This window comes from Hyaena hyaena, unplaced genomic scaffold (genome assembly GCF_003009895.1).
Source record: "Hyaena hyaena isolate Hyena2069 unplaced genomic scaffold, ASM300989v1 scaffold_1040, whole genome shotgun sequence".
In the NCBI taxonomy this organism is placed as follows: Eukaryota; Metazoa; Chordata; class Mammalia; order Carnivora; family Hyaenidae; genus Hyaena; species Hyaena hyaena.
Genome location: NW_024081670.1, coordinates 313,045 through 329,290, shown reverse-complemented (window position 1 = coordinate 329,290; position 16,246 = coordinate 313,045). Strand labels below are relative to the sequence as shown.

At 39.3% G+C, this 16,246-nt stretch overlaps 1 protein-coding gene across 2 annotated transcripts in view; it reads left to right on the top strand.

Moving 5' to 3' along the window:
* Nucleotides 1-16,246, top strand: part of CRYBG3 (crystallin beta-gamma domain containing 3) — a 112,503-nt gene that overhangs the window by 23,744 nt on the left and 72,513 nt on the right. Inside the window, exon 3 of one of the 2 annotated variants that reach the window (XM_039221993.1) lies at nucleotides 10,353-10,783. The exons of the other annotated variant lie outside the window; for it this stretch is intronic. Within the exon in view, the coding sequence (XP_039077924.1) occupies nucleotides 10,353-10,783 (431 nt within the window). The remainder of the gene's footprint in view (nucleotides 1-10,352; nucleotides 10,784-16,246) is intronic. 2 annotated transcript variants of the gene reach the window in all.

Below are 16,246 nucleotides of genomic sequence, written 5' to 3'. Positions count from 1 at the left end.
AAGAACTTTTTTTTTTAAAAAAATTCAGTTGTAATCACATTTGGAACCCATTTATAAATAGATTAAAGCAAGCTTTAGTTGATGGGAATGTTGATGATGGAATGAGTTCTCTCATAGTGAGCCACTACTTCTCTGCCTCTGCCAGCCATAGGCCTCCTTGGATAAGTTTCAAAATTACATGTGTAGTGATGGAAAGAACAAGTCTTTGGAATCACACAAATCTAGGCTTAAATCCCAGCTTTCCATGTGGTAGTTCTGTAGTCTTGGAAAATTTACTCAACTTCTTTGAACTTTGGTTTGCTGATTTGCAGTGGGAGTATGTGGAAAGTTGTTTCATAGAAGTGAACATATACAGCGCTACAATGCTGGACACAAAATAGGTACTCAGGAAAAGAGCTGCCTTCTTGCCATATAAAGCCTGGCTAAAACTTAGAAATAACGCTGAGAAGGATGCTGACTTTTTCTGGGTGAATAGTATAGAAATAGTTATTAGAAACATGAATTCTCTATCACATTTGAAAAGAAGGCATACATGGAGATATACACATTGAAATTTAGCCAGAAGTAAGAAATTCTCAGCCCTGAATGCTTCTATAAAGACTGAGGCCATCAGAGTGCCCGAGGTGGAGATTGCACTGTGTATCACTGTGCGGTCCACATGACCAAAGGAGCTGCCAGGGCCAAGCCCTTCAGTATGGCTGGTGCTTGTCTGGGGCCTTGATCTTAGAGTTCCTGGCTGTTGAATGTGGTGTAAGGTAACTGGTTTGATTTGTGGCCGCTCCATTCTGTCTGAGACCTGTAGTGGTCCTACTTTATAGTATAATGGAGTACCTTATCAAATGGAAACTGTCTGTGAAAGGTTATGTACGTACTCCAGATTTCTGTGAGTAAATTTTCCTCCATGGGTGCCAGATACTGATTTGAGAACATTAGAGGGGGGTTCCAAAAAGGTCTCATAGAATTAAAAACATTTATTATTCTGGCCCAGTGTTTTCATTGGAGAATTCTTTATACCATAAAAGAAAGGAGTGGCCTTTTCTCTATCTTCTGTCATTTTGTTCCTCTTCCTTCTTTCCTTACACATCTGCCCTGGTTGATTCGATTTCTACCTACATCTTAACCCTTGACAAAGCTCACACTTATCCTTCCAGCCCAACGTGTTCTCCTGAGCTTTAGGGTAACAGGGCCAATTCTTTGATGTACCTTTTCTGTCAGTGTCACTGGGTATAAGATGTGATACTCTCAAAGGTGAACTAAGTCTGTTTTGTCCTAATTTCCTTCTCTTTCTGTATTCCCTGTCTTGCTTAAAGGTGCCACCAATTACCCAATCTTGACACATGGAAATGACTCTGTCATTTTGTCTCCTCATGGTGCCAGGGACCATCAACAGCCCTTTCTTCCTGCCCATACCCATTGCTACTCTACAGCTGAGACTTTCTTATTTTAAACCAGAATCTTAGATTAGAATCTTGAGTTCTAATTTACTGGTTATTTTACTTAGATCTTACTCCCGTGTTTTTTTTCCTTCTGACACAGATGATAGATGATTGTCTTGGGTCACCTATGGGCGTGGGCACTTATTTGGTGCACTATATATTACTATATCCCTTTGTCAGAAATTACATGGAAATGAAAAACTGAAAGTAACATCACTGATAAAAACCTCGATTTCATTCTAGAGCATTTTAACTTTATTTTGAAACCTAGCACATCAGAGGAAGCGGGAGAGAGAGATCCAAAGCAGGCCCTGCAGGGTGAGCCCAGAGCACTACATGGGGCTTGAACTCCTAAAACTATGAAATCATGACCTAAGCCAAAATCAAGAGTCAGATGCTTAACCAACTAAGCCACCCCCATTCTAGAACATTTTTATAAGTGAAATTTCAGCTTTGTTAAAGTGTTTGTTTATTTTTTAGAGAGAGACAGAATGTGAGCAGGGGAGGGGCAGAGAGGGAGACATAGAATCTGAAGCAGCTCCAGGCTCTGAGCTGTCAGCACAGAGCCCAACGTAGGGTTTCAGCTTGTGGACCATGAGATCATGACCTGAGCTGAAACCAAACACTTAACTGACTGAGCCACCTAAGCACCTCAAATTTCAGCTTTTTAACTAATTTTAGTAATATATTATTTGTGACACCTCAGAACTGATCACAACCCAGATATGTCATGACATAAAAGTTGCAGATAACTTCTTATGTTAAACAATAATCAGATTAGTCAGGGTGAAATAGTTGATGGCCAACCTGCTGGCCTGTTCTAATTTTTTAGTGGAAAAATGATTCTGTGATAAAAATGAAATATTTACCTTTCAAACAATTACTTTGATAATAAGGGTATAAATAGCTCATCTTTGCACCTTACCATTATTTGTGAAACCCATTTATTGGGAAATATTATTCATGCAAATATGTATCAATAGTTTATAGTTAAACAACTCCCTGCAAATTAAACCCATTATGATGAGGGTAAATAGTGATTTTGATTAAAAATTTTAGCACCACTTAAACCAAAGCTAACTCAGGATATCAGTAATAATCTGATAATAAATATCTTCCTCAAAACTGAAGAAGTTTTAACTATTGGTAGAATTTCAAATACTGGCAAATTTGTCAAGTAATGTGTTAGCAGCCAGATGTCTTAGGAACAAACTAACTAGAACTCTGTAGTATAAGCAGCTGGTTTTAGTTTATAAGTGTCAGATTTTAGTACCTGTTAATAATTTCCTCATGGTGAAAGCATATAAAATTGTTTGCCTTTACCCTGTGGGGGCAGGGAAAACAGTAGTTATGTTCACTGGAATAACATGTGCATAGGCGATTTCCATTTTGTAAAACCTGAGTTGTATTAGAAATTTCTCAGGCAAAGAGGACAAAGAGTAAGTGGTCTCAGCAGTGGAAATAACATTATTGCAAAGATGTTCTGTAGTAAGAGAGAGGGGAGAGAAGAGATGGGGAAGAAGTGATTGATGATGGATATGATGACATTAGGCATTGCAAGCATTGTGAGTAGCAAGAGATGAAATTGGAGAAAGGCATAGGGCTAGATCCGCCAATACATTGAGTGCCATGCTTGAGAGTTTGGATTTTATCTGACAGCAGTGCATAGCTTTTAAAGGTCTTTAAGGATGATTAGAATCTTGAGTTCTAAAGCACTGCTCTAGTTTTTGTCTGGAGAGTAGACTGGGGACAGTGCAAGCAAGGAAACAGATTAAGTCACTGCTGCCAGTATTCTAGGGGAGAGGTCATGGTATCCTGAGGTTTTGTCTGACGTTTTAACAGATGGGAATGTTAAGGTTTGCAGAAAAAGAAAGAATGGAAACAAAGTGTGGTCATGTTCAGTTTTGGATGTGTTCAGCTCAAGGTTCCAATGAAGTACCCAGGTGGCTATGGATGCTGAATTGATAAGTTGGTTATGATAATAGATCAGATATACTGTCTGAGCTACAAATAAAAATCTGGGAATCATCTGATTAGTTTGGGGGAAATGAAAGATCATGAAGATAAAACAGTCCTAGGCTGGAAATCAAAGAAACATGTTATTTAAAGACGGCTAGAATGATGTGAACTGGAAGGAAATAAAGAAAGTTTAGAGAAGGTAAATCTCAGAGTAATGTCATGAAAGCCAAAAGAAGATTGGTTATCCCAAAGGGATTAAATCTCCCATCCTGCCGACACACCATGTGTCCCTGCAGGACAGGGGAACATGTATTAGCAAGTGGGACAGTATATTTTAGAGATTGTGGTCAGCACAACTGGGGAAGAAGCCAGATTGCAAGCACTTGAGTGATTTGGGAGGAGGGGGGAAAAAAGATGGTCAGGGTTAGGAATCCTTTTCTGGGGAGGTTGGTAGTAAAGAGTGGAGAGGGCTTTCCTTGGACATTTACTTTTGAATGGTGGGCTTACAGAAGGGGCAGAAGAGGAATTTTAATTCCCAAGGAGACAAGGACTCAGAACTGGTGCTGTGGTAGAGAAATTTGCCTTGGGAGGAGGAGGCCTTCCTTCATGGAGAGGATCAGTGAAGGAAGGCGTGCAGATGCTGCTGGAATCAGAGCTATGAGGGAGCATCTGCATGAAAGAGAGGGTAGAGGGCTCTGCTGAGCAGGGCTGTGGGATAGTGCAGGGGGTGGGAGAGGTGGGAAATAGCTGCTGTAGAAAATGAGGAAAGAGTACAGACATATTTCCCGCAGAGGCTGTAAATTGTGAATTGTTGGCTGCCCGAAACTGCATAACATGCATATACTTGGGGCTTTTTAAAGCAAGACTCATTCACTTAGGGCGAAAAGATAAAACTGGAAATTTTCTGGGTGGGGATGCCAAGGAATAAAACAAAGAGACTTTGAAGTTATTGGTCATTTGATGGCCAGATAGAAAATACAAGAAAGTTTGTGGGAACTGAAAGGCACAGTATAAGAGAAGACAGAAACTGTGATGAGGCAGGGGACAGTGTGGGAAGACAGCTGGAAAGATGAGAAGGTGGGGACACTGGGAATGCCTGAGATGGAGTTTCAGAGGTGATGCTGCTGTCATGGGTAACTGCTAGGGTCAGACTTAACCAAAGAGGCAAGAAGAGTGGCAGAGGAGGTCACTGGAGTTGAGGGCACTAAGGATCTGTGAGTCAGGGTGTCTGAAGGCTTACCCTTGCTGTGTACAGTCTGAGGTAGAAAGGATGACCAAGCCAGATGCTTGACACAGTAAAGAAAGAGTCACCTGGCTCTTCACTGTTTTCCACTCAACAAGTTTTTTGTTGACACACTGTACCCCGTGACCTTTTTGACTTTATGTCCTGTGCTAGTCACCATGTTGAGACAGCACCCACAATCTGTTCCCTGCTATAGGCTACTCAGGGGAGGTGACACAGTCTAATACCAGTTAGACTTGCAAATAAATTCTTACATCACTAGAATGTGGGCTCCATGAAAGCAGTGCTCTTGGTGGATTTTTTGTTTGGTTTTGTTTTTACTGTTGTATCTAAACATCTGGAATGATACCCTTTTGTTCATTATTTACCGAATGAGTGAATGCTTTCAAGTTTGCCTTGACCCTAACTGCTACTTGGTGTACCCGTTTCTGCCTATTACTACTACATTCCCCAGAAACCATCTTCCAGGTCTTCTCTGTGTGGGGAGCCCAAATCCCAGCTCCACCTGGTCCCTCCTTTGGCTCGTCATCTCTCCTCTCACTTTACTGAGGTCATAGCCACTTCTTGGACCTTAATCTTTGTTTTCCCCACTTACAGCATTGCACAGGTCTTAGCCACTTCCTTACCTCCTTACCTGGAAGAGGAAATGTCTCTACTCCTCTCTAAGGATAATATTTGCCCTTTATTAGCATTAGAAGTCTTAGAGACTATACTGGTCTCTTTATCTTACTTTGTGCTTTTTATTCTGGAACCTCCCATCCTTCTCTCTTGTATAGCAGTTTTTCTCTTCCCAATAGGTGCAGAGCTGATCCAGAAAACAGGATCAAAAAGCCATCTATTCTACCTGGGACCTTAAACTGTCATATTCTGTCTTTCCTTTTTCTTTTTTTAAGTTAAAAAACTTCTCAAAGTGTTCCCTTTTATTTACCAACTGTTTCTATTCCCTTGTCTACCTACTACTCCTGGCTTAACACCTAGAGTTGCAGACTGTATTCGTAAGTTCCTGAGTTGTTGCAACTATTTCTTGTGCATTCTTAGGGCTTGTCCATAGTCCTCATTCCTCATTTACTAACCCAACAACTATTGGAGCGCCTCTTATTGTCAGGCACATTTCAAGGTGCTAGAGACACTGCACTGAATAAAATAGACAAAAATCCCTGCACTTGCAGTTTTTACTTTCTAGAGGAAGAAACAAATATTAAGTAATGAAAGTGTATGTGTGTGTGTATTTGACACTGGCGAGTACAAAGGAGAAAATTCAGAGAGGATATTGGCACTTTCAGGGTAGAGAAATATACTATTTTAGCATGACTGGGGAAGCTTTCAATGAAGAGATGACTTTGAAATAAAGGTCTGAAGGAGGTTAGGGGAGTGAGTCACACAGCTGTGTGGGGGAGGAACATTCTAAGCAGAGAGAAGACTAGATGTACAGTTCCTGAGATATGAGTGTACCTGATGCTTTTGAAGAACAGTGGGAGAGGATCGTCATCTTTCTTGCCCTCACATTGGCATTTGGCATTTACTTCCCATTTGCTTTTGGAATCCTCTTTGTCCTTTGCAACCAGTATTCTGGAGAAATGAGCTGGTCTAAATTTGGCCTTTCCCATCTCAGTTGTTTCTTCACTATTTGCGCCTTTTTAAAATCTTTTTACCATAGGGCTCTTTTATTGGTCTCCCTTTTATCCTCCACACACTGTGTTTTGCCAGAATAAATTCTTAAACTATGCTTCTGAGTACTTTCCAGACATCTCAATTTGTACATCACCAGGAGACCAAAAATTCGATGTATTTGCCATCTAAGTAATTTGTTGCCTTACCTCCTCCCACCCCCACCAAGGCCCTAATCTCACCTCTCCTAATTCCCATATCCATTTTTTGACTTTACTCAAATAGTTGCCCAGTTTAGAAAGCTTAGTTGTCTCTGACTTTGTTATCTCTCTCCGTCTGCTTCTATGAGTCATCTTACCAACCTCATTCTCTAGTCTCTTTACCCCAGTCTTCAGCCATACCGCTGCCATGACAAACACAGTTCATACTTGTGTTTTTGTGCATACTCTGCTGTGTGTCCAGGATGCTCTCCTCACCCTGTAGGGGCAAGTTCAGATGTCCCCTCCTCTATGCAGTGGATTCTCCTCATCCCCAGACAAGTTCATTGTGTCCTTCATTGTGTGCATACCTCTTCTAAGCCCCGCACAGCGATACAGTGGTAACCTTGCTAGACTATAAGCTCCGTGAGGCCAAAGCTACGTTTCACTAATCAGTATCCCTAATGCTTTCCTATGCTTCCATGTAGTGGGCACCTAGCAAAGAGATTAGAGAGATGGATGAAATTAACCTAAGGGCACTACATTGCAACAAATGGAATATGAAGGGAAAAGAAGTCCCAATTCCCCAGATACATATGCCTTCGTCAGTAGCCTCTGTATGTTATATTCAGAATACCAACACTTTGAGAACAACTGAAATTGATGTTTTGTTTGCTTGAATCCTGGCTGCTTTCATTCTAGTCCTTGGAACATTGGCAGACAGTCCTGCTGGCAGGCAGTGCTGGCCCTAGCTTGTGGCAGGCTGAACTTTATTGTTGTTTAGGCTGAGGGGAGAGAGCAGCTGTTTCAGATCAGACTTAACATTTTAATTGTATAAATATAGAATTTATTGTGTTTACTTTGAATAGCAGTGTACTTTTCTGCTAGTTTTTGTTTCTAGATTTAGATACTTTTTTTTTTCTTGTTGGTATTTTACTGAAACAAATTTCTCATAAGATTTAGGGAATATTTAAGCAATGGAGACATCTAAGGACCCCCCAAAAAATGCTCTTCAGTGAACTGAAGATCCAAAGATTCTAGAAGAGCAAAGAAGCTGAAATATTGGGAGGGGGGAGGGGAGCACCTGGGTGGCTCAGTCAGTTAAGTGTCTGACTCTTGGTTTCAGTTCAGGTCATGATCTTGCAGTTCATGAGTTTGAGTCGTGTGTCTGGCTCTGCGCTGACAGCACAGAGCCTGCTTGGGATTCTCTCTCTCTCCCTCTCTCTTTGCTCCTCCCTGGCTTGCTCTCTCTCTTTCTCTGTCTCTAAAAATACATGAAAACAATAACATTTAAAAAATATGTATATTTAAATACTGAAAATTGGGAAGGAAAAACAAGTGGTTGTTTTAAAAAAATTACATTTATAACTCTAAAAAGGTTAAATGTAAATGCTTTCACTTGGCAAAAAAATATTTTTTCTTGTTTAGAAAGCAGTTTTGTATTTTGAAAGGACTTGTCAAGTAAAAAATGATTGTTGAGGCAGTGATATAGTTTTTTTTCCTTAGAGAGCACATGTGTGAGCAGGGGAGAGGGACAGAAGGAGAGGGAGAGAATCCCAGGCAGGATCTATGGTAAGTACAGAGCCCAGTACAGGGCTTGATCCCACTACTCTGGAATCATGACCTGAGCCGAAATCAAGAGTCAGATGCCTAAATAATATTTTTGACAGAAGTTATTTGTCTTGGGATTTTACTGATGTCAAAAAATGTAATCTCCGTATTCTCTTAATTTTCCTTTTTTAAAAAATCCATTGCCCCAATTTTATAAGACTCTTTTGTGAATTTCTAAAACATTTTAAGAGTATTTACAATATTCTAATGAATGGCCTATAGTTTACTTCCTTCAAATAGATACCCAGGAAGAGCAGTCATTCATCTAGCTATATGGAAAAAAAAAATCACTATTCTGTTCATGTTACAATCTTAGTTCCTTTTAACAGGAAGAAATGTTGTGGCTGATAATTGCAACAATTTAAATGGCATAAAGGACAAAAAAATGTATATCCTCATACACATAAGTATTTTCAAAATGTCAACTAGCATTTCTTTTGCCAAACCAAGAGGCCGTTTATGCTCTTTTGGGGAGGAGAGGGCACAGCTAATTTGTAACGCAGGCTCTCATGATGAGCAGAAGGTTGGAGGGATGAGGTGGAGACGTGTGGGATCAAGTTGCAGTTGAAACCAGTAAAAGGTGAAACTTTGAGTGACTCTGGAAGGTTGGTGATGTTCTAAATGTAGAGACTCACGAGTTTTATGAAGCTCCTGACACAGGGGGAAAAAATGCGATCTGTGTATTTCCTCAAAAATACCCTCTGACTCCAAAGGTGGGAACAAACTTAAAATATGGTTTGCTTGAAATTAATTTCTGGGGCTAATAAGTTCTAAACAATTGTTCAAGCTTTCATATGCTCTTATTAGTGGTTAGCGGACCACTTCTTTGAACTCTTTTGAATTTGGATTAAAATATGGAACAAGGTAAACAACATTATAATTATGATGCTCTTGCCTCCTTGAGGATCAGTCTCTTAATAAACCTTTATCATGTGAACTTACAGTGCCCTAAGGTGATTTTACCTTGGTGCACTGCTCTTTCTCTGACTCGCACTTGAGCTTTCCTTTTATGAGGACTAGTGAGCATAACATCTGACAGATACTGTCAGACAGACATTCCTTTTACAAGTAGGTGAGCAGGCATGTTTGGAAGGCAGGCTGAGTTGGCACGTGGGCATAAAGCTAATGAAGCTTCAGGGAAGAGTGTGACATGGAATGTCAGCAAGTTCTTTGATACAGCAGCTCAGTCTTTCCTCACAGAGAATGCAGCTCAGTCTTTCCTCACATGAATATGCTTTGCTTTCTTAGTAACTTAATTATGAGCAGGTGAAACACACATGGTTTAAAATCTGCAGGAGTTCCCAGTACTGCCCAGGGTTTGCATTAATGCACATCTCAGGACTTTGTGTTTTACTATTAAGGATAGTAGTAGTAAATAGTAGTAGATACTGTTAAGCGCTTTTCCTCTGAATTGATACACCATGTTGCTGTCTTTCCTCATCTTATTAAGGAACAATTTTATACAATGTTTCAGCTTCCTGGGTTAGCACAGTCCGGAAAGTACTGCCCATTAGCAAAGAATAACAAAAGGGAATTTAAATATACATAAAATTTGCCATGATCTGTCCCTTCACTTACCTCTCCATACACATCTTTCACTCTTCTCATTTTGTACCCCAGCTCCATTCATCTTTAACTCCTTAGAAGCTGACACATCACTAAATAGATTTGGGGGGAGGGGGAGCAGAGGGGACGAGAGATAGGGAAGGAAAGAGATGCACAAACATCACAGGGTCACATATTAGTTCTCCTTCAGAGGGCACTTCTAGGAATCATCCTCTGAGTTACCTACTCTGCTGTCAACTGCTACCAAACCTGTACTGGTTACTCCGGTTCTGGCTTCCCACTCGTGCTCTGCTTCTATGTGACAGGTACTGTATGTCTTTAATTTGTGCTGACCTTGCTCATCATTAGACTGTAAAGGGCCCGAGGAATCAGAAGCCATCAGTCTTAGAAATGTGCCTGGCGTCCGGCACAGAGTGTGTCATATAATAAGTTATTAGTCGGGGCGCCTGGGTGGCTTAGTCGGTTAAGTGTCTGACTTTCGCTTAGGTCATGATCTCGCGGTTCGTGGGTTCGAGCCCTGCGTCAGGCTCTGTGCTGACTGCCAGCTCAGAGCCTGGAGCCTGTTTCAGTCTGTGTCTCCCTCTCTCTCTGACCCTCCCCTGCTCACGCTGTCTCTCTCTCTCTCTCTCCTAGAAATAAATAAAACATTAAAAAAATTAAAAAAAAATAAGTTATTAGTCTCTGTTATTTTTTAAATGATGATGTTTATAATTCTCTATCTTGTTTTCAAAGATTCCTCAAAGTGAGCACAAAAGGAACCATGCTGAGAAGCTAATCGCTCTTCCAACTCAGGAAGATTCCAGAAAGCCAAATGACCTCTCCCGCTCCACTTCAGACACCAAAATAGGAGAAAGTGATAGACAGCCGAAGGAAAGCTTTTTTCAGTTTCTTGGTAACTTATTCAATATCTCAGGAAAATCATCTCTTGGTGATGCCAAACAGTCTTCTTTCAAGGATGACCATGACAAAACTGAGAAAGATTTACAGAATCCCAGTGACCATCCTGAGGAGGGAGTCAAAAGGGAAAGGGAGATTTTTGGTGGCTCCCTGGGCACCCAGATGCTTCCAGCAGAGGAACCAGAGTCCAACTCAGCAGAGCCCTCAGATTCCTTTTCTTTGGATACAACACAAGACAGTGAACAGGAAACCAGTGATTTACTAAAGTAAGTTTACAATTTACTTAGCCAGAAAATTAAACTTGTGGACCTAGCTCTGAAGCCTTACTTCTCTTATTAATTAAGGGGATTGGAAAAAGTATTGCATAATGTCCCTGTTACTAAGTGTAAAAAAAAAAAATGTGATTCTGTGTACCATATATATAATCTAGGGCCTTTTGAGCTATTTTAAGGGGTAGTATCAATACCTTTTAGGTGCTAAATTTGTCAGAGTATAAGATTTATTTCTAATTTAAGACTTCCTTGAATGAGAGTGTTTTCTGTTGTCAGAATTCTTCCTGTATTAGGGCAGGCAGTGAGACCAGTGTCTGCATTTTGGGAACAGAAATGCTAAGGTTTGTATGCACATTCATATCTTTCCTTTTTGGAATGGAAAGGGTTAAGAAAAGAAATTAAATGGACTCTACTTGTAAAACTAGTCTTGTGATCCTTTTCCACAGCTCTGAGAAACTGAAATCTTGTGCAGATATAAGGATTATTTCACCATCCCTTTTTTTTTCTGTCCTTGATTAACAAACAGGCACCAACTTGTTTTTCTTTTGCTCAAATGAGCTAGAAGGAATATTTTTTTACCTAGAAAATGTATATAACAATATTTCGTCCATTAGCCATTTTATGTAACTTAGTAGTATTCATTCATAACTAATAAGGATCTGTTGTGTTGATTTTTTTAATGTTTTTACTTATTTTGAGAGCAATAGAGAGCACGAGCTGGGGAGGGGCAGAGAGGGAGGGAGCAAACCCCAGGCAGGCTTCACGCTGTCAGCGCAGAGCCCGATGAAGAGCTCAAACCTAGAAACCAGGAGATCATGACCTGAGCTGAAATCAAAAGTCAGATGCTTAACTGACTGAGCCACCCAGGTGCCCCTATTGTATTGATTTTAGCTTCTACTTGTGAATTATTTGTATCATTTTAAGAGGTTGTCTGTAATAATATAGTCTGAGATAGATGATAACTTAGAGCTAACTGTGTAGTTCTTTGTAATTTCAGTGTCTTCATACATGTACTTTGAGTTAATTTCTCATAGGCAAGCTTCAAAGGTAGACATAGACCCAGCCTACAGTTGTGAGAACTGAGACCCAGATAGATTTGAGTTTGCCCATCACGATTGTTGTGGTAGGGCTTGCCCTACCAGATGTCCATGTACTGATAAAGCCACATAATTTGAAACAGTGTCATACTAATGTAATACTAAACATTTAAGTAAAACAGAATAGGTCATCCAAAAGTAGACACCTTTTATGTGTGATTTGAACCCTTCAATGTGATGGCATTTTTACCTATTCTCTTATTTTTTTAATTTTTTCCCATATTATAGAAAGGAAAACTTGGAGAAGTTGGTTAACAATTTGGAAGAAAAAACAGCTAGATTCTTATCTCATTGTTATAGTAAAATAATTAAAATTCAGTAACAAATGATTTTAAAAAGTACAAAACCAAACTAGTTAAATGTGAATTCTATTTTAATGAGAAACTGCTTTCTAAGCATGATTGCAATGGAAAGTATCAGGAAAAAGACCAGTAAATGGGATTATTTTTTTTTTTTAGTGTTTGTTTATTTTGAGAGTAAGAGAGGGCGTGCGTACGTGTACGTGTACACACACGCGCACACACACACACACACACACACACGCGTGCACGCAGGGGGCTGGCAGAGAGAGAAGAGCAAAAGTCCCAAGCAGGCTCTGGGCTATATCGAACTCACAAATTGAGAGATCATGACCTGAGCTAAAATCAAAAGTCGACCACTTAACTCACTGAGCCAGCCAGCCGCCCCTGAATTACTTTTAATTTTCAAACTCCCTGTGTCAAACAAAATAAACAGTGATATATTATATTGACAAGTGAGAAAATCAGATACAAAAGGATGTCAGAGAATGCTTTAACTGATAAGCATTTTATTTATTTTTTAAATTTATTTTTGAGAGAGAGTGAGCGTGAGCAGGGCAGGGGCAGAGAGAGAAGGAGAGAGAATCCAGAAAGACTCCAGACTCTGAGCCATCAGCACAGAGCCCGCTGATGTGGGGCTCAAACCCACGAACTGTGAGATGATGACCTGAGCTGAAGCTGGACGCTTAACTGACCGAGCCACCCAGGCATCCCAGAACTGATCACCATTTTAGACCCTAACTCAATAGGAAAAAAAAAAAAGTCAAACAATATAAACAAATAAAAGAAATATAAACTAATATATTAGTGGAAAAAAGATTTATTCTCACCAGCAATCAAGGAAATGCCAACTAAAATAGAGTAACTTTTATTAAATTGTTAACAGTAATAATAAATGATATACTCTATGTTACTCAAAGTTAATAGAGCTGATGCTCCATATACAGTGTTCGGAGCAGAGGCCATATTTTAGAGCAATATGTATCAAGCTTAGAAAGCTTGTAGGTTATTTCTAATGATATAAAGAGGTGTTTACTGAAATATTATTTACAGAAACATATCATTGGAAATAGATGTTCAACAGCAGAAAAATGGTTAAACTGGGGTACCTCTGTGATAAAGGAACGTAGTGCTGTCTAAAATGTGGTGGTTGGATTAGCAGCATCAGCATCACCTGGGAATCATTAGAAATGCAAATTATCTGATTCAGACCCACTAAATCAGAATTTCTGGGAGTGGTACCCAGCAATCTTCTAACAACCTCTCCAGATGACTTTTTGTTTTTGTAACAAAGTAACTTAAAGCGGTGAGGATTTCGAGGCTATTATGTGGATGGAAAGTTTGTGTTTTTTTCCTTTTTTCTTTTTAATCCCCCTTTGGGTTTTGATTAGTCAGGTTATTCGGTACTGGACAGTAGAAAATGCAAGAGGATACCTTGCCTGTTATTTCTTGTTAGTAAAGCCCTCCTTGTTAATAGAATAATTGATTAAGGCCGAGGCACCTGGGTGGCTCAGTCAGCTAAGCATCCGACTCTTGATTTGGTTCATGTCATGATGTTATGGTTACTGAGATCAAGCCCTATGTCAGGCTAGGTTCCGTGCTGACAGTGCAGAGCCTGCTGGGGAGTCTCTCTTTCTTCCTCTCTCTCTGGCCCTCCCCCACTCACATGCACGTACATTCTCTCTCTCTCTCTCTCTCTCTCTCTCTCTCTCTCTCTCACACACACACACACACACACACACACACACACAAATAAATAAATAAACTTTTAAAAAAGTAAAGAATTGCTTAAGGCAGTTACCAGAAACACCTCCGCAAAACTTTTGTCTTGACAGAGATACAAGCCTCTTCTGGCCCATCTCCAAAGGCCTACAAATTATCAGGTACAGAATTGCAGTTTAGTGACTTCCTATTGTCAAATGTCAATTTAAGGATTATATAAAAGTTGCATACCATTTTTGTTAATACTTTATTTTGACAATATGATTAAGGACCACTTATAACCAGTTTTAGATATTTAAATAATATATATGCAGAAGATATTTACTAATAATTTTGAGACTGCATTATAAGTATTACAGTTGTTTTAGTTCTGTGAAATGAATTTACTAAAAACAAGGATATATTTAATTTTTTATTGAGTTCATGAGAATATTCCAAGTATAAAATGTTATTTAAAATTAAGAGTTGCTGGGGCGCCTGGGTGGCTCAGTTGCTTAAGCGTCTGACTTCGGCTCAGGTCATGATCTCATGGTTCGTGGGTTCGAGCCCCGCATCTGGCTCTGTGCTGACAGCTAGCTCAGAGCCTGGAGCCTGCTTCAGATTCTGTGTCTCCCTCTCTCTCTGACTCTACCCTGCTCATGCTGTCTCTCTCTCTCTCTCAGAAATAAATAAAACATTAAAAAAATAAAAAAATAAAATTAGGAGTTGCTGGTGCATAATTAACAAACCTTGTATATAAGAATCTCTGAAGGTAAGAAAGAGTGTTATTCAAGCCCAAGTTAGAACAGCTGTCCGGGAAGCACACTCTTCACAGGGAAGAACGTGCTCTGGGTAAGGAACAGTTTTTACAGAATTATATACGTTTTTACATCTTACAAAAGCTCAAAAGATTATAGATTAGTATATAAGCAGGAATCACAAGTTTTAAGGTCAAGGAATGCAGGGAATAGGAGCATTGATCAATATCGCAAGGACAAGATGGTTTTCTATTAGGCTATTCATAACCTCGGTATACAGTGTATGCTTGGTGAGCCATAAATCAGGCTTTTTGTTTAATCAGAGTTAGTGTACAGTCAGACTGACTTCGAAATCTAGAATGGCCCCCCTTATATCTCAAGCCTTTGGAAAGGGTTTTATCTCATCAAAATCTATTCTTCTGAAATTGGTAGGAGATTTCAGTGTCACAAAAAAATTTCAATTTTCTTTATAACTTCAATTTTTTAATTAACTAAAGGGTTTGCATCATCTTTCTCATGTAATAATGTCCCTACTTTTTTTTTCTATAGGTCTTTGATAATCAGTATACTAAAAAGGCTTAATAGCTTAATTTACACACGTTTATAAAATAATCTGTGTTGTATAATGCTGTTACTATAATATCAAGAATACTTTTAAGTCACTATTAATTACAGTTTTTAAAATTTAGGTACGTTATTACCTATAATTTGAAGTGTGTTCTAAAAAATATCCTGTTCAAAAGTTATAAATTATTTGATCTTCACTTAATTAAAAGTAATAAACAGCTTTGTAACTGTTTTTATGTTCACTATGAACATAAAAATTTCATTTTTAATATCAACAAAACCTTTCATTAAACCTGTTTGGTAACATCTTTTATATTGTTTTCCATACATTAGCTTATGCTTCCAGTGTACTTTATTAGGAAACTACTTCACTGTTGGGTTGAAATCTTTTTTTGTTTTTAATTTTTTTTAAATGTCTTATTTATTTCTGAGAGAGAGAGAGATCGCATGAACAGGGGAGTGTCAGAGAGAGAGGAAGACACAGAATCTGAAACGGGCTCCAGACTCCGAGTTGGCTGTCAGCACAGAGCCTGACACGGGGCTCGAACCCACAAACCGTGAGATCATGACCTGAGCCGAAGTCAGATGTTCAACTGACTGAGCCACCCAGGCGCCCCGGGTTGAAATCTTTAAAAAGTTCAAGTTTAGGGTGCCTGGGTGGCTCAGTCAGTTAAATGTCCAACTTCGGCTCAGGTCATGATCTCATGGTTTGTGGGTTCGAGCCCCCCACCGGGCTCTTTGCTGACAGCTCAGAGCCTGGAGCCTGCTTTGGATGCTGTGTCTTCGTCTCTCCCTCAAAAATAAATAAACATTAAAAAAAAATGTTAAAGTTGTATGATTATGTTTTCAACAGATTCATATCCATCATGAAAAGATTTTCTGTCAAAGCTTTATTGTGATTAAAAACAAATTGCTGGATTCACAGCTTTTCTTTATATGGAAAAGTTAGAAGCCTTCCCTGTTAAGAGGGAAGATATTCTTAACTGTAATTTGAAAGGAAATATATCTTAACGCAGAAAAGGTAGCTTAATCATA